Source organism: Pristiophorus japonicus, chromosome 4 (assembly GCF_044704955.1).
Source record: "Pristiophorus japonicus isolate sPriJap1 chromosome 4, sPriJap1.hap1, whole genome shotgun sequence".
NCBI lineage: Eukaryota > Metazoa > Chordata > Chondrichthyes > Pristiophoridae > Pristiophorus > Pristiophorus japonicus.
This window is the reverse complement of record NC_091980.1, coordinates 192,527,049-192,548,540: the sequence shown is the minus strand read 5'-3', so window position 1 is coordinate 192,548,540 and position 21,492 is coordinate 192,527,049. Positions and strand designations below refer to the sequence as shown.

The following is a 21,492-nucleotide window of genomic DNA, read 5'->3' as shown; positions in this document are numbered from 1 at the left end:
CACGTTTTACTGCATCTGCCATGTGTTTGCCCACTCACTCAACCTATCTAAATCGCCTTGCAACGACTTTGCAGCCTCCTCACAACTCTCAATCCCACCTAGTTTTGTGTCGTCAGCAAACTTGGAAATATTACATTTGGTTCCCTCATCCAAATTATTTATATATATTGTGAATAGCTGGGGCCCAAGTACTGATACTTGACATTAGTCATTGCTCCGAAAAAGACACGTTTATTCCTACTCTCTGTTTCCTGTCAGTTAACCAATTTTCAATCCATGCCAGTATATTCCCCCCAATCCTATGTGCTTTAATTTTGCACACTAACCTCTTATGTGGGACTTTATCAAAGGCCTTCTGAAAATCCAAATACACTACATCCATGGCTCTCCCTTATCTATTCTATCAGTCAAAAAACTCCAGTAGGTTTGTCAAACACGATTTTCCTTTCATAAATCCATGTTGACTTTGTCTAAGTGTGCCGTTATCACATCCTTTAGCATTTTCCTTACTACTGATGTTAGGCTAACCGGTCTGTGGTTCCCTGTTTTCTCTCTCCCTCCTTTTTTAAATAGTGGGGTTACAGTTGCCACCCTCCAATCTGCAGGAACTGTTCCATAATCTATAGAATTTTGGAAGATGACAACGAATGCATCCACTATTTCCATGGCTACCTCTTTTAGTACTCTGGGATGCAGATTATCAAGCCCTGGGGATTTAGCAGCTTTCAGTCCCATTAGTTTCTCCAGCACTATTTTCTTATTAATAATCATTTCCTTTCATTCCTCTTGCTCACTAGACCCTTGGTTCCCTCGCATTTCTGGGACGTTATTTGCGTCCTCTTCCGTGAAGACTGAACCGAAGTATTTATTTAATTGTTCTGCCATTTCTTTGATCCCCATTATAAATTCTCCCGTATCTGATTGTAAAGGACCTACATTTGTTTTCACTAATCTTTTTCTTTTTACATATTTGTAGAAACTTTTTCAGTCAGTTTTTATGTTCCTTGTAAGTTTGCTCTTGTACTCTATTTTTCCCCTCTTAATTAATCTCTTGGTCCTTTTTTGCTGAATTCTAAACTGCTCCCAATCCTCAGGCTTGCTACTTTTTCTGGCAACTTTGTATAACTCCTCTTTGGATCTAATACTATCCTTAATTCCTTTTGTTAGCCATGGTTGGGCCACTTTTCCTTTTGTGTTTTTGCACCAGAAAGGAATGTATAACTGTTGCAATTCATGCATTCGTTCCTTAAATGTTAGTCATTGCCTGTCCACCGTCATGCCTTTTAATGAACCTTCCTAATCTATCATAGCCAATTCATTCCTCATACCTTCGTAGTTTCCTTTGTTTAGATTTAGGATCCTAGTTTCGGATTGGACTATTTCACTTTCCATCTTAATAAAGAATCCAATCATGTTATGGTCACTCTTCCCTAAAGGACCCCGCACAACAAGACTATTAATTAACCCCTTCTCATTGCACAGTACCCAATCTAGGATAGCTTGTTCTCTAGTAGGCTCCTCAACATACTGGTCTAAAAAAAAACATCTCGTACACACTCCAGGAATTCATCCTCCACAGTATTATTACTAATTTGGTTTGGCCAGTCAACATGTAGATTAAAGTCACCTACGATTACATGCATCTCTAATTTCCTGTTTGATGCCGTCCCCTACATTACCACGACTGTTTGGAGGCCTATAGTCAACTCCCCCTTGGTGCTCCTTAGCTCCACCCAGACTGATTCTACATCTTGATTTTCTGAGCCAATATCCTTTCTCACTATTGCTCTGATTTCATCCTTTACTAACAACGCCACACCACCCCCTTTTCCTTTTTACCTGTCCTTCCTAAATATCGAATATCCTTGGATATTCAGTTCCTAACCCTGGTCACCCTGCAACCATATCTCCGTAATTACAACTATATTGTATCCGTTTACATCTATTTCTACCTTATTACGAATGCTTCATGCATTCAGATACAGTGCTTTTAGATTTGTCTTTAACATTATTGTACATCTTAAAATTTTTTTGTACAATAGCTTTATTTGTCTTATCACTATTTTTTCTTACCTGGACCCTATTTGTTAGTGCACTCTTTTGTTTATATGCTCTGTCACTTCCTGATATGATCCAGTTATCCTTACCACAATCATTTTCCTGCATTGCTTCCTTTTCTTTTCTCTTTAGCATTCTAAATTTCTCTCCACTTGGACCCCCCACCCCCAACCTTTTTTAGTTTAAAGCCCTATCTACCTCCCTAGTTATTCGATTCGCTAGAACTCTGGTCCCAGCATAGTTCAGGTGTAGTCCGTCCCCACGGAACAACTCTCTCTTTCCCCGAGCATTGGTGCCAATGCCCCATGAATCGAAACCCACTTCTCCCACAGCAACCTCTGAGCCACGCATTCATCTCCCTGATTCTATTGACCCTATGCCAATTTGTTCGAGGCTCAGGTAATAATCCAGAGATTATTACCTTTGTGGTGACCAAGGGTGCAAAGTGGGTGAGGAGGGATATTGCACCATGGTTACAGTCATAGAAAATAGTGCTATGACTATGTTTACGTTTGGGAAGGTGCCAGTGTGTGAGGAAAGGGAATCATTCACAATGCTGACCACAATGGGCCAAGAAAGGAAGTTGAATAGCCAGGAGTTCAAGGGGAATGGGGTTGAGGCAACAGGTGGTAGGTCACATAGACAAGGGCATGGGGGGAGATTGGAAGGAAACTAGAAAGAGACGGGAGTTCAGGCTAGAGTGGGAGGGAATTGGGAGAGGTTTGGCTTGGTGGGCAAAGGGAAGGGGGAAGCAGCAGAGGCAGGTGAATGGATGGTTTCTATTGGCAGTCACAACCTCAGCTCACCCAGGAGGGTACTGGAAGACTGTTAGTGCAGTGGAACCTCATCCAGGCATAGACCATCACTTTCAGAAGAGGGAGGGAAAAATGAGAATAAATGCATTGGGTTTAAATTAATCTCTTGTTTTGGCTAAGGCTGCAGGATAGTGTATATAATATAATAGGAAAAGTGGCTTAATAATACAGAAGTCAGGCATCAGATAAATGCAATTTAAGTAGCATCAGAGAGTTTGTGTAAGAATTATAGCTAGTTTGGAGCCAACATGTCTACGTTTTTGCTGTTAGCATTCTGTTAAGATGTGATGTTTCTAACCATGCAAACTTGTGTTTTCTTATATTCATTAATGGCACTTACATTTTCATGAGAATGGAGAGTATCTGGTGTGATATTACCATCAACTGGTGTAGTTACATATGACACAAAGATCACATGACAATAATCTCAGTATTGAATGGTTTAGAGCAAATCATCTGACTTTGACCATTCAGGTGTATAAATAGGCTCACTTTCTGTAATTCTTTAGTATTCTGTGCTGAAAACTCATCTGGATTGGTTTGTAGTTTACAGACTCCAATAGGTACCCTACTATAACAAGTGTATAGATGTATAACTTGCTTGTACTTTTTGTTGATAATAATAAAACCAACAAGTTGATTTTTCCCTGGTGTCCGAACCTCCACAATTTGGATTAATCTGCTTGGTTAATTGAACAAAGGCAAGATACATTAAGTGCTAGGGAATGGAATGTGCTGAGTTGTGGAGAAATACTCTCCCCACTCTGCTCCAGCAATGTGCCTCAGCCCATGTTGCAACAATATGTAAAGTTTCTATTTCCCTTTTGGAGTGAGATTGCCAACATAATACCACATTAGGAGCAATTTATTTGCTGTGAGGCTGTGCGTCATCAGGAACTGAATTAAAAAAGGACCCTTTGCAGCCAGCAGACAGATTGGACGGTCACTCCCCTCATTCTAAGATGGATTCAACCCCAGGTCCATCTGTTGAAAGCTCAGTATCACTGTGCCACCAAGCCTCAGTAAACGTTTTTCAAAAGTTACCAAGTTATAATGAGCCCTCACTTGTTGGAAACGTATTTGACCTACCCTGGCTTTGATGATGGTGGGTCGAGGATCAAGGATTCCTTGCATTTTCCTCAGTGCAGGGATTACAAAGAGATTGCAGGTAACAACTGCGGACACCGGATTTCCTGCAGGGAAATCATATTGCCATGAAATAACAGCACCAGATTACAAACAATTAACGGTGGCATGCAAAGAGAATCATGCCTGGAACCAAGCAGGCAACTGCTCCAACTCCAAAAATCAATTAAAGGCACACTTGGAGAGTTAATCGTCTCTGCTGTTTGCTTCCAAGTATTTCCTTATGGGCTCCTTTAATGTGGTGGCTGCAGCTGAAACATTTGCTGCAGTGCCAATCCTATACATGACTCGTTAATCATTACAAATCTCCCCATACTGTTTATGTGACTTATAAGCAGGCATCAGGGAGATACGCAGCAGTGTGCTTCGAAGTTTCCACTCCAGACCGCAGAAGATTACTTCTCAATTTAATTTTTTTTTGCCCATGCTGAAAATGTCAATTCAGAGCAGCTCATCTACTGAACTGGCATCGATTGAAGCTCAGAGCATGAGCTGATTTGGAGTTAATTCAAGAGCCTCTGCTTGGATCCAAAGAAAACTTCAACTGGGTTCAAAACTGCCTCCACCATTTCTGCCCTCAATTCAGTGAGGTGGAAGGAAAAAGTAAAACAAAGAGGTCGGGTGAATGCATAATTAGAGTATTCATTGTACTGGACAATTGCATTACAAGTCAGGCTACATTGCAGCAGCTGTTTGTTGTGTAATTGGTTACACAAATTAGATAATTAATGCAACTAAAAGAAATCCTTGGGCACCACACAAACAATAGAACGCCACAAGCTTTCCTTTCAAATATATGAAGAACCTATTGCTGTGAAATCACCACAGCGGGAGGTGAGTTATGAAGAATGTTTTTGCAAATGAAATTGGACTAATTTGCTTTTTTTCCAAATTATTATTCAAGCTTCAGCACTACCCATACTGAAGTTCACAACATCAAAAAGCATTCACTGTATAAACATTACACGAAATTTAAACTCTAGAACATGCATGTTTCAAAATTGCTATTTATCTAAAATAATGTTTAACCATATGAGATTTAATAATAATTCAGTGCTTTTAGTGTAGAACAAAACATTATATCAATACTCAGTAAACCATATCAATGACAAGGAATTACCCGCTAAGCTCATTGATGCAACATCATAAAACATAATTTGTTACAATTATCCAACTGAATTTACAGATAGTCAGATTTCAAGGAAAGTCTTGAAATTATCTTAATTTAAGGAATTGCTCTATTTTGAACAGCTACAACTTGTTAATGTTGATAATTTCAATTTTGTTTTACTTGTTTAATTAAATGATTATCTCAGATGAGCAGGGCAGGAAAGGCTGCACTTTGCTGCCCTCTTTGGTTGACTTTAGAAATATTTTGCAATGCAGCAACAGTGAATGTTAACTTCAGAGTTCTATTCACACAACAATTGCTTTCCTGTTATAAAATTACACTTTGTCTCCAAGCAGAGTAAGTGAAGATAGTGGGAATAATAACAAATGCAATTGTCCATTATTACCAAGTGACACGAGAAATATTGGTACAATTTTTAGAACACTTGCAATTTCATTTTTCTACGTCTGATGCGATTTGTTTCAATACTTAAACCCCCCCCCACTAATTTCCTTGACTTTAGTCTTTTTCTTCTTCCTTTAAAGAAACTAGGTCAGTAAAATCTTTGAAGGAGGCTGCATGCCTCCATTTTTGCAGGTTTGTTATTTTGTACCCATTATGGTCGGGTTTCTCGGGCCTGGGCGGGAAACCCAGCAGGAAAAAGGAGGCGAAAAGGGCATTTACAGCACTGCTTGTGCGGCAGGAGGACCAGGAATGTTTCCTCCAGGCCCAACAAGCTTACCTACTTTCCTCTCAGTGATACCCTCCCCTCCCGCCCGGCTCCAAGATCTCCCACGATCTCTGATTTCCCCCTAATTTTGCCCCACCTCCACACTCTTCCCTCCTCCAAAAACAATTCTTTCTCCCCGATCATAATCTTCCTTCCTGACCATGATTCCCCCAGCCCTCCCTCCTCTCTGCTCCCCGGCTCAAGCCTTGTGTCACAGTCTTTCCCGCCCGACAGGCAGAGCTGCGGTTAATTTCAGCAGAACATCCAGTAAACCCGTACTTCCGAGTTTCACATCCACAACTCCTCTCCACCGTTCCCACCAGGCAAATATCGGGGCCCAAGTCCCGACCAACATTGTTATGTAATCAGCCATTAAGTGGTGTGGATGGTAACCCCGGCCGGCCTACTATTAACTAATTCTTCCTCCATGCCACTGGGAATGGCCAAGCCTCCACTTGGTGCCGCTCTCTGATGGTATAAGTCAAAGTTAATAGTTCTTTCTCATATGAACCAACAACCGACTGCCTCATAGCAACATGTATTGAAGAAATGGATAAAGCTTTTGATTTCATTTCAACTGAGTGACTATACTTGAAGTACGGCGTTCATCTGCAGAGTAAAACAAAATGATCCTTTAAAGTCTTTTAACATAAAATCTCACTTTCAGCTAAGTTGTGTCTTTTTGACACACATGGATGTTTGAAACTTGAGGTTTGGCAATCCTGGACACTTCACAAAGCTGACCTTTGTACTAGCTTAGAGTGCAAAAGGTACGGAGAATTTGTTTTTTGCATGTCAAGAGGCAAGACTGAGATTCCCCATGGCCTACTGTATGCTCCAAAAATAATATTGCTTGTGTGTTGAAGTGAAACTGTCCCAGAGATAGTTTCACAGGCAGAAGTGGTTTGTGATATGCCGTGCAAACGTTTTAAAATTGATAGAGAATTCTGAGATGTAACTTCAGTAATTTGTATTCTTACATAAACACTATTTTATTCCAGTTATATTCTTGCAGACTGTTTGGTCCCATGTTTGTGCTGCAGAAATTGGAGTCTTGCTTTCAGTAAGTCACCTGCACGACTTTGGTCTATACCAAGTTCAGGAGCAAGAGAAATATCTTTTCTGCATTCTGGCATTCGGGGATACATTGGGCTGGATCTTGCTAGAGCAGGGCATCTTTTGGCTGCCCCAGTGATTTTTTCTCTGCACTCTTCAGCTCAAAAATATTTGCGCCGTAGCTTGCTGGAAATGTGAGCTGACAATGGTGTAGCGAGGCTAAAGGGACATCTGGGGCTTCAGTGAACGGTGGGACCAACAGTGTATCTCCTTAACCAATGAAATGTAAGAATTGAGAAAGAAATAGTTGATGATTTAGAGTCAAATCAGGGACGGAAAGAGAAATAAAGAAAGGGAAAGAAAGACTGGATTAAAAGAAAAAAGAGAGACAGAAAAGAAAAGTAAGAAAAAAATATACATTTTAAAGTTGACATTTTTAAAATTTCTAAAAACAATTTACCACCCTAGAAATGAGACTCCAAAGTTCAAATTGTTCACTTTCTGGGTCGGAGAGGTTTATTGGCACTGCATTAACAATTATCACGCTGTTAAAAAGGTACTTGCACTGTTAATTACTAGACTTAATTTTCTGTGGTGAGTTTAATGGGTAATTAATGTGAGAATTCAGCAAGTTCTTAAAAATAACGGAGAGGCTAAGGGCGAGATGCCATTTGTTCGAAGCAAACGGCGGAGCAGCATTAATCAATCATCAAGTTCTGAGATTGTATCTCTTAATCCCCTGAACATCTGGCTGATTTATACAGTAATAACAGCGTGCGTTGTTGACATGCCATTATTTTTTCAGCAAGAACCAGCCCAATACTTCATCACTGCACAGACACATGCCTTGGTTAATACTCAAATTGAGAGTATTCCCTGACATTAGAATGGTCATACATGCAAATATTTCACGAAGTTATTATGATTTTACCAAGATTTTTACGTCAATACTGATGTCCTGGAGACAAATTACCATATCAACCCCAAGGTACTGAAGAAACAATTGCTGTGTGAAAGAGGCTATACTATCTATTCTGGGCTCAGCAATCGTGTTCAAAAGTACTGCAAAATACTAATTACTTTGCATTAGCACCCATCAACTCGTAATGTTTGGCATTTCCACCAACCAAAATGTTATGATACAATATCTTGTTCTACAAGGGCTTCAGTCATTCAGAAATTAGGCCCAAATCTTTATCAGAACACCTTCCGGAGCCACAGAATTTTCACATTTAGATATTTTTATTTCTTGCAAAGGCTGAACAACAGTTTATTTCCACAGAGCAACAAAATACAAATTCAAGGATGGGCACACAACTCAATTAAAGTTGTAGGCTCCTTGTATTCCGAGTTAGTAACACTAAATGTTACAACAAATGGGAGAAACTACAAAACATCCTGGTTCTGATCTGGCAACAGGGATCAGTGCTTGCAACTCAAAAGTTGTCCATTTCACCACAATATTAGTAGAACTGATACATTTCAAATATAAGGGGCCTGACTGACAAGTGAATTTTTCCATGTGTGTATGATATGAATTCCAGTTGATGCCCATTCCAATTTCCAGTCAGAAAAAGAAAGCTCAACTAAATGCTACCTTTTTCACATTTAAAAAGTTAAAATTTGCCATATTTACCTATTCCTCTATCCTCTTTTTGTTCCATTGTGCCACAAACACCAATCACCTACAGACAGGTTAGGCAGGAGCTCAATTTAGTGGCCTTCAGCTCTGCTGTTCTCCAGTGGTCAACTGTGAGATGTGTGGGAAGAGACAAAGGGTGACTTCCCAAACCATTTTCCCTCTCTCCCTCTGAAGAAATGCCTAGACTCCACTTAGAGCATCTTCCCCGAGACTGACCGAGATGAGCAAGTCAACGTCTGACCACAACCATCAACCTACTGGTGTTTTTTTTTGTTAAATCCTACCAGGACATACAGAAGGACTGCGAAGGAATATAGAAGGACCAAATTAGTTTGCGCGTCAGTAATAGACTTCTGTTGAAAAAGCTTTTAGCAGGATACCAAATAATGAACAAATAAAGTTCTATTCCTGGAAGGCAGATGATGTTTGAACAATATTGGCCACACTGCACAATAGTACAGCTATGATATTTTTTCACACTATATTAATTATACAACAAAACTATTGTAAGAAATAATGACGAGTCCTTGCTAAGGATTTTTAAAATCTGAAATACGAGAACAAAGTTGGCAGAAGACTGTTAGACAATCCCTGGTAATCTTTCACTTATAATGCTATATCTGGTGACAGCCCCAGTGGCACAGTGCATTCATGTATTAATTCTCTATTCCGCAGAATGGTTGGAGACAGGCTTGCAGCTCAGATTCCATGCACACGGTGAATTTGCAGACTCCAATGGAGCCAACGAGGAAACTGGCAGGTGGAGGGAAGGCAAATGCTCCAAGGGAGGGTTGGAAATTTGAACTGTAAATAAATTCACACTCCTTTCACACTGACTGGCTCAAAGCAAAATAGGCAGCGGCTTGGAAGTAGGTTGCATAGCATCAGGCAACATGGGTCGGGGGAGATAATGGAGAGGAATAATTGAAAAAACTAGGCTAAGGGAAGTGAAAGAGAGATCTTAGAATATAAAATGCTACAACTTTATCTGCTTCTTTGTGTAAGTACTGGCTATAATATATAGTGAATAGTTTATTTAGTGGTTGCCACAAAAAAAAGCTTGTGATACTGTAATACCCATCATGTGATGCCATATACCTTCAGATCCTACGTCACCATCAGCCTCTACCGCGCCCGCTGCATAACGGTAAAAAAAGTTGAAAACGAATGTTATTTTCAAATAAACTATTCAATATATATTACAATCAATCAACATATAGCTTGCGGTGACTTTTAAGGCTTCAATTCAATCTCAGGGGTTCTGCTGATGTTCTTGAACCACTCCAGCTCTTTTTTGTGGTTCATGTTATCAGCACTGCTCAACTGAATTGCAGCCTCGTAATTCATTGCCAGCTATGTATTATCCTACACACAAAGTATATTAAAATGTCATGATTTTTTTTCCAACGATCCACGCCAAAGTATTTTTTACTATCACACCATTACACAGTAAATAAATCTAAACATTAAAATCCAAATCATTAGTAGTTACTTCAACTCATTGTTCCCCACAAGTTAATTTGTAGTTTTCTAGAAAAACCTGAATCCATGCTAAATGCATAGGACTACAGCTCCATTGCACCTATCCAAATATGCTGGACATGCCAAACGGATTCAATTGAGAGTGTTTATAAATAACACCTGAGTTAAGACTGGTTTCATTTCCAAGTGAAGAAGGCAGATAGGTGACTAATCAGATGTTGCTCCATTTAAGAACATGTCACTGAAGGAGTTGTATTTAAAAAAATAAGTAGAAATCAAAAGGAAAACTTTGAGTTATCTTGATGATTGTCATTAAGTAAAGTAACTCAACTTGAAGAATGATGAGTCATAATGACCTGACACAATTATGTTTTCATGACACAAATCATGTCATTGTGATGTGAATTAAGCTGCGCATTTATGAACCAGTGAAATAGAAGCTAGTTGGTCATCAAGGATGGTTATAATGAGTGTGTATCATGTTATCCATGTACTATATTCCTGAATAGAAATTAGGTCAAGTAGCAGGGGGAGGGGGAGACTTGGCCCATCACTGCAGGCCCCACTTGCTGGTACGGATTACAGATCCAAAATGTCAGCACAGAATAGGATCTCAAGCACTCAATCATTAAACAACTTTCCACAAATCCGAATTTCAAGCTTACAACCCAAATATTCCTATACCTTATACAAATAGAAATGAAACCACAGCTTTTAAATAAGGTTACAATTCATTTCAACCAGTAATACAGAATACATTGGTGTACAGGGCTCTTGATTTCTGAAGCTGTTACACAGGAGAAAAAGTAATACTTGCAATTCAACTGCAATGAATGAATCTTATCCAATATTGTAAAGCATATAGCCTACTCAAAAAGTTACTGATCCTATGAAATAAATGAACTGCCCAAAACTGACCTGTGGAATTGGAACACCTACATGGCTTCAAACATTAAAAGAAATTGTCAATAAATTTTACAGCATTAACTTGTCTTACCTTTAGACATAACAACAAACAGTAGATTTTAAACTGGACACATTTTAACAGTAAGGCGGTATTCTGCTAAGAGATTAACAGGTCTGTTACCTGGCAGCGCAAAGATGATTTTTCTGATGCCATCGGTGTCCAAAGTTGCGAAAGTTGTTGGGAGGCTGTGGAGGCAAGGATGTGCGTTTAATATCTTGCTTTGACTGAAAACCATACAAATAATCAAATTAAATTCATTACTTGAATTTCAAAGTGTTCAAAGTGAATTGTAATACAATTCCACAAAACATAGGAATAAAGGAACAGGGGTAGGCCATTCAGCCTCTCGAGCCTGTTCCGTCATTAAATTCATGCATGATCTGTATCTCAACTCCTTCTATGTGGACAATCACAGAGTGAGGATCCCGCATGTCCAAGGCCTCTAATAGAAACACTGGGCTAGAATTTCCCTGAAACTCGCCATTGCCGATTGCTGCCCAAAAAGATTCTACAAATAATGCCGGCGAAAAATTGCATAAAAAAGGGAAAAAATACCGCCTGGCGAGAAAATGGATCTTACACGTAGATTCTCGGCAGTTAAACGCGATCCTGGGCAAATTGGGCGGTTCTTAACCAAAATGGGCAGTAATTACTCAAATTTAGACCGAGGCTGCAGGGAGGGAGGAAGTCACAAAAAATATTTTTTCCAAGAAACAAAAAATCCAGAAAACATTCTCAAGACCCCTTTTAACTTAATCACTGTAAAAGAATTTAAAAAGAATTATATAAAAAACCCTTTAACTTACCTTTCTTTGCAGGGCTACTTACCTACGCCCAGCTCCGGCTGCTTTTCATGAATGTTTTTTTTGATCTTGCCTACGGGTAACTGCTGAGCCAAAACTTGGATGGTAGCGGCTTTTTCGGCAGTGCACGTGGGCGGTCCACTCCCCAGCGATATTTTGAAAATGCCGGCGGAACTCTTTAAAAAATGAAGTGGAAATTTTCGCCGGGTGCTTTCCGCCGAAATCGAGCATTACCGCCGAGAAAACCACCGAAAATGAAGTGGAAATTCTAGCCCAGTGATATTTTTGTATTTATTATTGAGATTGCTGTGAATATTTTCTGTAAATAGCTAAAATGGGATTCGATGAATATAAATGGAAATAGAGAACATTATTCTCATTTTCTTCTTTTTATTATCTCGCACCACTCATCATTCTCCAGCCAAAGGGAGGGAAGAAAACAGGCATCTGCAAATTTCTCTTAAGTCAGTTGTTGGAGCTGAAGTTAATAAGTGGCCCATAGCAACTTAAGCAGATTTTTCCAACCTCCCTGACCTGTGATTATTAGCAAATGGAAGAAAATAAGATTGAAATAGAAAAAATAAATGCAACTGAACAATAACAAAATAACCAGTTAATTTATATCTATTCTATATCAAAAAATGCTGAGTGGCTTGCAACTGTCCATTTCAAAATTCACTACAAACTTCCTGTGTCAGGCTTTATCCAAGGCAAAATCCATTACAAAAGTATCAATATTTACCTACAGCACTGTTAGGTTTGTGATAGGGATTTCCAACGCAAGTACGTATTCTGCTTTTGAATTAATGTATGTGGCAAGCTAACTCTTCATATGTTTTATACAGTGTAAATAGCAAAAAAACATTGTCAGCTTCAGCTCACTGGTAGCAATTCAGTCTCTGAGTCAGAAGGCCATGGACTCGAGGCTCACTTGAGCACAGAATCCAGGATCAGACTTCAGTGCAGTACAGAGGGAATACCACATTGTTGGTAGTGACCCCGCCCCCCGAGGCAAAAACACTTTTGTGCCCCCCAGAGGCGCAGAACAGGGGAATTTTGGTTCCACTGTTTTTTAATTAAGGCATTAAACTGAGGCCCTGTCTGCTTGCTCAGATGTATATAAAGGATCCCTTGGCATTAATACAAAGGAGTTCTCTAAGTGTCCTGCCCAATATTTATCCCTCAACCAACCTCATTTGCTTTTTGTGGGACCTTGCTGTCCACATATTTGCTTACAAAATGGGAACTATACTTCAAAAGTAGTTAATTAGCATCAAATAAAGTTGCAGACTCTGGGTAGCACTGTGGCATGGACTGAAATATTTTCCTTTGCTGCTGAACAGAACAGGCTGATGGATTAAGCTTGCAAGCCAGACATTTTTAAGCGTAAGTGAACAGTAGTGATGACAATATCCTTTAAGCGGAGAGACTTACAGCAAGTACAACACGATGGAGAATTGGTAAGGAATTTACATATTTAACAAAGTGCAAATCTAAGTTCATGTCATGGTAATCATGTTTTATTATATTCTCTGAGGCAATTTGTCTGTCTTGAAGAGTTCAAGCAATTTTTTATATTAAGCAAAATTTTAACCCATGCAAGGAGCCAGCATAGTTATGTGACAGATAAATGGACAGAGAGCTCAATTTTACAGACCGTTGGCAGCTCTAATACGGACCTGCAGTGATGGCGTTTCACTCCATTCTCCCTCTACAGCCCATAACAAGCTAGACAGTAAGATTAGAGAATGCCCGAGTTATGTAAGTTAACTGGGTTTTACCTGCCACTGTCAGAGTCCTAATGGTCACTGGCAGAAACGTGCAAACCGTGTATATAATGTTGGCAGCCATGTTGAATCCTCTCTTTGAGAATAAATAAACTGGAGTAATGTCATGCCTGAACTAGCTCACCGTACTTAGCCTCGTGGAGTTATTCGATACTTCACAATTGGCGACGAGTTAAAAATACGAACTTTCACGCAACTATGTCTGTTGGAATTTTGGAGCGATTTGTGGAAGGGGAAGACTGGGAGGGTTTCACTGATCGTCTCGACCAGTACTTCATAGTCAGCGGATTGGAAGGAACAGATAACGCAATTAAGCGCAGGGTGGTTCTCCTCACCGTTTGTGGGTCAAAAATTTATGGCCTTATCAAGGATCTACTCTCACCGACTCGACCAATGGATAAGACTTACGATGAATTGTGTATGTTGGTTCGGAACCACTTTAAACCGAAGGAACGCATCATCATGGCGAGGTATCGTTTCTATATGCACAATCGCTTCGAGGGCCAGGACGTAGTGGAATTTGGGCCGTGCAACTTCGGAGCTGTGTTGGATGAAATGCTGCGGGACCTTTTCGTGCTTGGCGTTGGCCACGAGTTAATCCTTCGAAAGCTGCTGGCTGCTGAATCTCTCGATCTGAGCAGGGCCATCACGATCGCCCAGGCATGCATGTCCACGGATGAAAACTTGAAACAGGTATCTTCCCAGCACTGAAACTCACCGGCAAGTACTGTGCATAAAATAATATTGTCGGCATGAGCTGCACATGGCAGGGCCTACTCGTCCGCGTTCGTATGATCTGTAACTGCTCAAAGTCCGCCATCAGGGGTGAATCAAATCTCGCCTTGTTGGCGTTGCGGGGACTATCATCAGGCCCATCAATGCCGATTCAAGCAATATGTGTGCAAAGGCTGTGCAACAATTGGGTACCTTCAGCGAATGTGTCCGCAACCGAGCAAGCGTGCTGCGACACACCACGTGGCTGAGGATGATCAATCCAGCGTGGATCAAGCGGCACAGACAACTCAACCTGAGGTACAGGACAAACAAGTGTATGGGGTATTACATTCTTTTACCAAAAGTCCTCCGATAATGCTGGAAGTTAAATTAAATGGAAATTGGTCTGTCATTCCCAGAGAAATAAAATTATTATTTCTTAATAATAAGAAATTAAGCCTTATAGCTGCCGCAAAGATGAATTGTCTATTCAGTCTGATTGTCTGTTATGGTGTTGTTATGCCAAAAAAAGGCAGGAAAACTTTCGTGCGAGATTTACACAGTACCCACTCAGGCATTGTCATGATGAAGGCCATTGCCAGGTCTCACATTTGGTGGCCCAGCATTGACTCATGCGTGCATCAGTGCAACACTTGCATGCAATTGAGTAACGCACCTATGGAGGCTCCGCTGAGTCTGTGGTCATGGCCATCCAACCCGTGGTCAAGGATCCACATAGACTTTGCCGGCCCCTTTCTCGGCAAAATGTTTTTAGTGGTAGTGGACGCTTACTCCAAACGGATTGAATGCGTAATCATGTCATCCAGCACGTCCACAGCCACTACTGAAAGCCTCCGGGCCATGTTCGCCACCCATGGCCTGCCCGACGTCCTTGTCAGCGACAATGGACCGTGTTTCACCAGTTCGGAGTTCCACGAGTTTATGACCCGTAATGGCATCAAGCATGTCCGACGCGGGTTTGAAAGGGGCAGACCTAACGGTCAAGTGGAGCAGGCTGTCCAAACCATTAATCAGAGCCTAAAACGCGTGACTCACGGCTCCCTACAGACCCGCTTGTCCCGCATTTTGCTCAGTTACCGGACGAGACCCCACTCGCTCACCGGGGTCCCTCCTGCCGAGCTGTTAATGAAGAGAGGCCTCAAAACCAGGCTCTCCCTTGTACACCCGGATCTCAATGATCATGTCAAAACCAGAAGACAACGGCAGCAATGGTACCACGATCGCGCAGCCGTACCACGTGACATTGCTGTTCATGACCCTGTGTTTGTCCTGAATTATGGTCATGGTTCAAAGTGGGTTGCTGGCACGGTTTTGGCCAAGGAGGGGAACAGGTGTTTGTAGTTAAACTGTTAAATGGCCAAACGTGCAAGAGGCACATCGACCAAAACAAACTGCGATTCACAGACAACCCAGAACAAATTGAAGATGACATCATCATCGACCAACCAACACACATCCAACCATCAGTTGACCCTTGTGTCAAGCACGAAGAAGAACCGACCATCCCCGACAGTCCTGTCAGACCGACTGCTCCGCAATGCAGCAATGGTCCTACTAACTTATCCAAGCTTGGGTTCAAACTGAGAAAATCAACCAGGAAGCGTAAGGCCCTGGACCATCTCAACTTGTAAATACAACCTGTACCAAGGACTTTGGGGGGCGGGGTGGGGGGAAATTATGTTATGTATATTAACTTGTTTTACCTGCCACCAGAGGGTACGACTGTCGAAGTCCTAATGGTCACTGGCAGACACGTGCAAACCGTGTATATAATGTTGGCAGCCATGTTGAATCCTCTCTTTGAGAATAAATAAACTGCAGTAAGGTCATGACTGAACTAGCTCACCGTACTTAGCCTTGTGGAGTTATTCGATATTTAACAGCCTCAGCGGGACCAATCTTTCATCTGATAATGCGTTCTCTTTTTGATGTATTGCTCCTTTGTGAAAAGAGACATACAGGAGGAGTTTAACTCTCCCTGATCGATTGGAAAGGACTGGAGAGCGGGTAAAATGGAGCAGCTCCGTTTCCCGCTCCGTTCCTGCTGGTTTGTGGTGTGAACCTCGCTGGCTTTGACGGTGGATTGAGCTTGCTCTGTGGAGATTCCTCCAGGTGAACCTATCGGGAAGCCAGCAAGACCGAGTTTTAAAACAACTTTGTTCATGGGGCTTGGGGGAGCAGGGAGAAATTCCAGGTCTTTGCTGTCTTGGGCTCTACCCTCGAGCTGTGAAACCCTCGCACAGCCCCCTGAATGTCACCTGATTTTCTGCCCCCCGCCCCCCCATGGCCAGTGGAAACGGCCAACCAGCTGACCAGTTAAAATCTGCCTTGCTGCCCAATTACACCCCCGCCGGCTTCCAGCCAGGAGTTAAAATCGGCCTGACAATTTCAGTAATCCTCCAATACTTTGTAAACTGCACCGTCTGTATCATAACTGCTCATTCAAAATAAAACGATGATATTTTCAAAAGGATAGGGATCCCATTCTCATCTATTACAAATCAATCAATTTGATTTCACTTCTCTTGCCTTTCTGCCACATTAAATTGATCCTCCATCTGGTCCTCTTAGCCCTGAGCCTCAGATTGCTTTCCTCCCAACTCTCTCATCTGTTCATCGCCTGGCGAATAGCCTTCCATAGCCAGCAATTGCTGGCACTAGCCTTTCTCACTCCCAACGACTCCAGAATTGTGCTGCAAACTGATATCTAAGGGGTACTTAACTGTTCTGATGAATACATCAAGCATGATGTAATATTGTAGCCTTGTCAAGATACTGTAATAACACCTGTTCAATAAAATTAAACCAAAACGGCAGCTTTTTTGAGGATTAATTTATTATGGATATCACCACTAAATTCAATTTTCGACTTCTGGTACAATACAATTTCCTAAGGGAAGATAGATGGTGAGCTTGTTACTTGTAATGGTTTGGGACACTGAGCGGTGATTTATAACACTTATCAAAAATCCAAATAAGTCCTTCTTCATATAACTAATGATTTTACTTGTTAACCATTTCTCTGGGACAGAAAAGCTAATCTATCATTTCTGAGACCAGGGATTGAATCAACTTTAGGCTAATGGGATTAACGATTGCCCTCTCTGATGGGTCCAAGTGTTTTTCATGAAAGTAATTTTGCAATCTCAATCTAGTTCCTATTGACACAGGTCTGGAGCAACAAACAGCTTGCAAATTGGCAATTGGGAATTTAAAATACTCTAATATAGAGCTGAGGTAGATTAAAGGGAGCTTCAGTCTTCATCTGACCTATTTGATTTTTTTTGCTTTGGAGCCTTTGATGCCAACGGCAGGTGTCGAAAGCAGAAAATCATTTTATTCCACAACATAAACATTCCCCCATCGTAACACAAAAAAAATCACCCAAAAATTATGTGCTGTAGTTGGCATTATCCAGAACTTCAATTTTGCTTCACTTTTAGTTTTGTTCCTAATATCATTTTCATCACTACTCAGATATATGACATTTCACATTCAATTTTTTGGTGTGATTTGCACAAAATTAGAGACAAAAGCTCAAAATCACCATCGGAGGCAGGCACACATCTCATTTGCAACAGGTATGAGGGGTTTAGATAGAGCAGATCATCTTCATCATCATCGGCAGTCCCTCGAGTCGAGGATGCAAAAAGTACAGAGAAACTGTTATGACTGGCAGGAGGGCCGGTAACCACAGGACACAGATTTTAGACAACTGGCAAAAGAATTGGGCGGGGGGGGGGGATGAGGAAAATTTATTTTACGCAGCGAGTTGTTATGACCTGGAATGCACTGCCTGGAAGGATGATGGAAGCAGATTCAATAGTAACTTACAAAGGGAAATAGGATAAATACTTGAAAGGGATGTGGGGAAAGAGCAGCGGAGTGAGACTAATTAGATAGCTCTTACAAAGAGTTGGCTGTATGATTCAGTGAGGTAGAAAACCATTAGTTGTACTATTGACCAATCAACTTCATTCTGATTGAGCATCTTGGCCAATCATAATGTGCTGTCATATTAATATCAACCAATCAAGTTTGGAGCTCACAGACCAAATAGAAACGGTTAGTTTAGGCAGGAGTTTTGAAAAGCCCAATCAAATCAGCAATGAATGGGCAGAAGTAGCACATTCATGGTACTGAGTGCGAAAAACAAAAATGATGACAGTGTGATAGAGAATTGAATTCAGGAGCAGGATCAGTGCAAATAGTGGGACAGGGTGATTGTTTAAAAAAAATATTCTTGCACCCAAATTAAACACAGGAATGCTGGAGGCTTGGGAATTACATCAAGCAATCTTAAAAGCATCAATGAACAGGAGAAAGGTGTCTGGAACATGGGGTGTTCACATTCTCATGATAAAGAGTTTGGGCTGTTTTATAAAGTGTACTTTGTGGTAATCAACTAATGTGGTAATGAGGAGATTAGTTTCACCATATTAATCATAATGAGCCTCAAGGTGTTCACACATACTCCACAAATTGCACAAAATATTTATACTGTGTGACCCAAGCAGTGAAATCCTAACCAAGAAAACAGCTGAGTCCTACTGTTTTTGAGACATTGAAAAAAGCAAAAAAATTATTTGAGATAAGCAATATATCAAGATACCTATTTCACAAAGGTTTTGGAACGATCCCTCAGGCAACGTATGAGAAGGGGAATACAGCAATGTGAATCTTTTATAAAAGCCATCCTTGTGTAATCTGTTGAAAACATGCTGCTTCACACAGTAAAACACAGGACCTAAAATAAAAGTACAGCTTCAGCTCAATACAATGTGCTCTTTTACAGCACTAGTTTAGATACAAGGTCATTTCCCCCTGACTGTAAAAGTCCCTTTGCCAGGCAAGTTAGAAGACTTTCAGCAGCCATCTCTTTCAATTGTGTACATGTTGAGAGATTGGCGACTTGTTCTGGAGTTACTTATTGGCTTGAATATCACTGCATTGATCTCAAATGACTTCACTTTAGTGGAGTGATTGTTGGGAAGGGGCATAAAAATGTGCTACGATGTACAGCTTTTGGGAAGGTAAGCATCATCCAGAGACTGGGAGAGGACCATCATTGCATAGATGATGGCTCATCTCACAGGTATCACTGCGAGAATTCATGCTATTTTTGCTTGGCTCCTGATAACAGTACAAAACATTGATATTTTCCCATTTTGTCATCTTGAATCAAAGTGACACTTTCTCACATAGCTAATCCCCTCAGCAGCTCAATTATTTTATCTTCCTTGGTCTTTTGGCCAAGCTGTTGGCTCTTACTAATAGTTGCAGAAATGGCATGAACAAATAAACAAGAAGATTTCTCTGATGCTTTCTGAGTTTCTCATTGCTTCTTGGGGATCAACTGATCTTTCCGCTACAAGCCTGACAGATCAGGTAGTCAGTGTACAGAAAATAGGAAACATAGAAAATAGGTGCAGGAGTAGGCCATTCGGCCCTTCGAGCCTGCACTGCCATTCAATAAGATCATGGCTGATCATTCCCTCAGTACCCCTTTCCTGCTTTCTCTCCATACCCCTTGATCCCCTTAGCCATTAGGGCCATATCGAACACCCTCTTGAATATATCCAATGAACTGGCATCAACAACTCTCTGCGGTAGGGAATTTCACAGGTTAACAACTCTCTGAGTGAAGAAGTTTCTCCTCATCTCAGTCCTAAATGGCCTATCCCTTATTCTAAGACTATGTCCCCTGGTTCTGGACTTCCCCAACATCGGGAACATTCTTCCCGCATCTAACCTGTCCAATCTTATACGTTTCTTTGAGATCCCCTCTCATCCTTTTAAACTCCAGTGAATAAAGGCCCAGTTGATCCAGTCTCTCCTCATATGACAGTCCAACCATCCCTGGAATCAGTCTGGTGAACCTTCGCTGCACTCCCTCAATAGCAAGAACGTCCTTCCTCAGATTAGGAGACCAAAACTGAACACAATATTCCAGGTGAGGCCTCACTAAGGCCCTGTACAACTGCAGTAAGACTTCCCTGCTCCTATAGTCAAATCCCCTAGCTATAAATGTCAACATACCATTTGCCTTCTTCATCGCCTGCTGTACCTCCATGCCCACTTTCAGTGACTGATGAACCATGACACCCAGGTCTCGTTGCACCTCCCCTTTTCCTAATCTGCCGCCATTCAGATAATATTCTGCCTTTGTGTTTTTGCCCCCAAAATGGATAACCTCACATTTATCCACATTATACTGCATCTGCCATGCATTTGCCCACTCACCTAACCTGTCCAAGTCACCCTGCAGCCTCTCAGCGTCCTCCTCACAGCTCACACCGCCACCCAGTTCAGTGTCATCCGTAAACTTGGAGATATTACACTCAATTCCTTCATCTAAATCGTTAATGTATATTGTAAAGAGCTGGGGTCCTAGCACTGAGCCCTGCGGCACTCCACTAGTCACTGCCTGCCATTCTGAAAAGGACTCGTTTATCCCGACTCTCTGCTTCCTGTCTGCCAACCAGTTCTCTATCCACATCAGTATATTACACCCAATACCACGCGCTTTGATTTTGCACACCAATCTCTTGTGTGGGACCTTGTCAAAAGCCTTTAGAAAGTCCAAATACACCACATCCACTGGTTCTCCCTTATCCACTCTGCTAGTTACATCCTCAAAAAATTCCAGAAGATTCGTCAAGCATGATTTCCCTTTCATAAATCCATGCTGACTTGGTCCGATCCTGTCACTGCTTTCCAAATGCGCTGCTATTTCATCCTTAATGATTGATTCCAACATTTTCCACACCACCGATGTCAGGCTATAATTACCCGTTTTCTCGCTCCCTCCTTTTTTTAAAAAGAGGTGTTACATTAGCTACCCTCCAGTCCATAGGAACTGATCCAGAGTCGATAGACTGTTGGAAAATGATCACCAATGCATCCACTATTTCTAGGGCCACTTCTTTAAATGCTCTGGGATGCAGACTATCAGGCCCCGGGGATTTATTGGCCTTCAATCCCATCAATTTCCCGAACACAATTTCCCGCCTAACAAGGATATCCTTCAGTTCCTCCTTCTCACTAGACCCACTGTCCCCTAGTACATTCGGAAGGTTATTTGTGTCTTCTTTCGTGGAAACAGAACCGAAGTATTGGTTCAATTGGTCTGCCATTTCTTTGTTCCCCATTATAAATTC

The 21,492-nt window shown here is 41.3% G+C and overlaps 1 protein-coding gene across 11 annotated transcripts in view; it reads right to left on the bottom strand.

Annotated features, from left to right (window-relative positions):
* Positions 1 to 21,492, bottom strand: part of LOC139263213 (gephyrin) — a 903,368-nt gene that overhangs the window by 12,817 nt on the left and 869,059 nt on the right. For 7 of the 11 annotated variants that reach the window (XM_070878953.1, XM_070878963.1, XM_070878956.1 and 4 more), the window contains 3 exons: positions 11,128 to 11,192; positions 9,657 to 9,695; positions 3,963 to 4,066 (listed from right to left, as the gene is read on the bottom strand). In XM_070878953.1, the coding sequence (XP_070735054.1) occupies positions 3,963 to 4,066; positions 9,657 to 9,695; positions 11,128 to 11,192 (208 nt within the window). The remainder of the gene's footprint in view (positions 1 to 3,962; positions 4,067 to 9,656; positions 9,696 to 11,127; positions 11,193 to 21,492) is intronic. The other 4 variants (XM_070878957.1, XM_070878961.1, XM_070878960.1 and 1 more) reach the window with 1 other exon arrangement.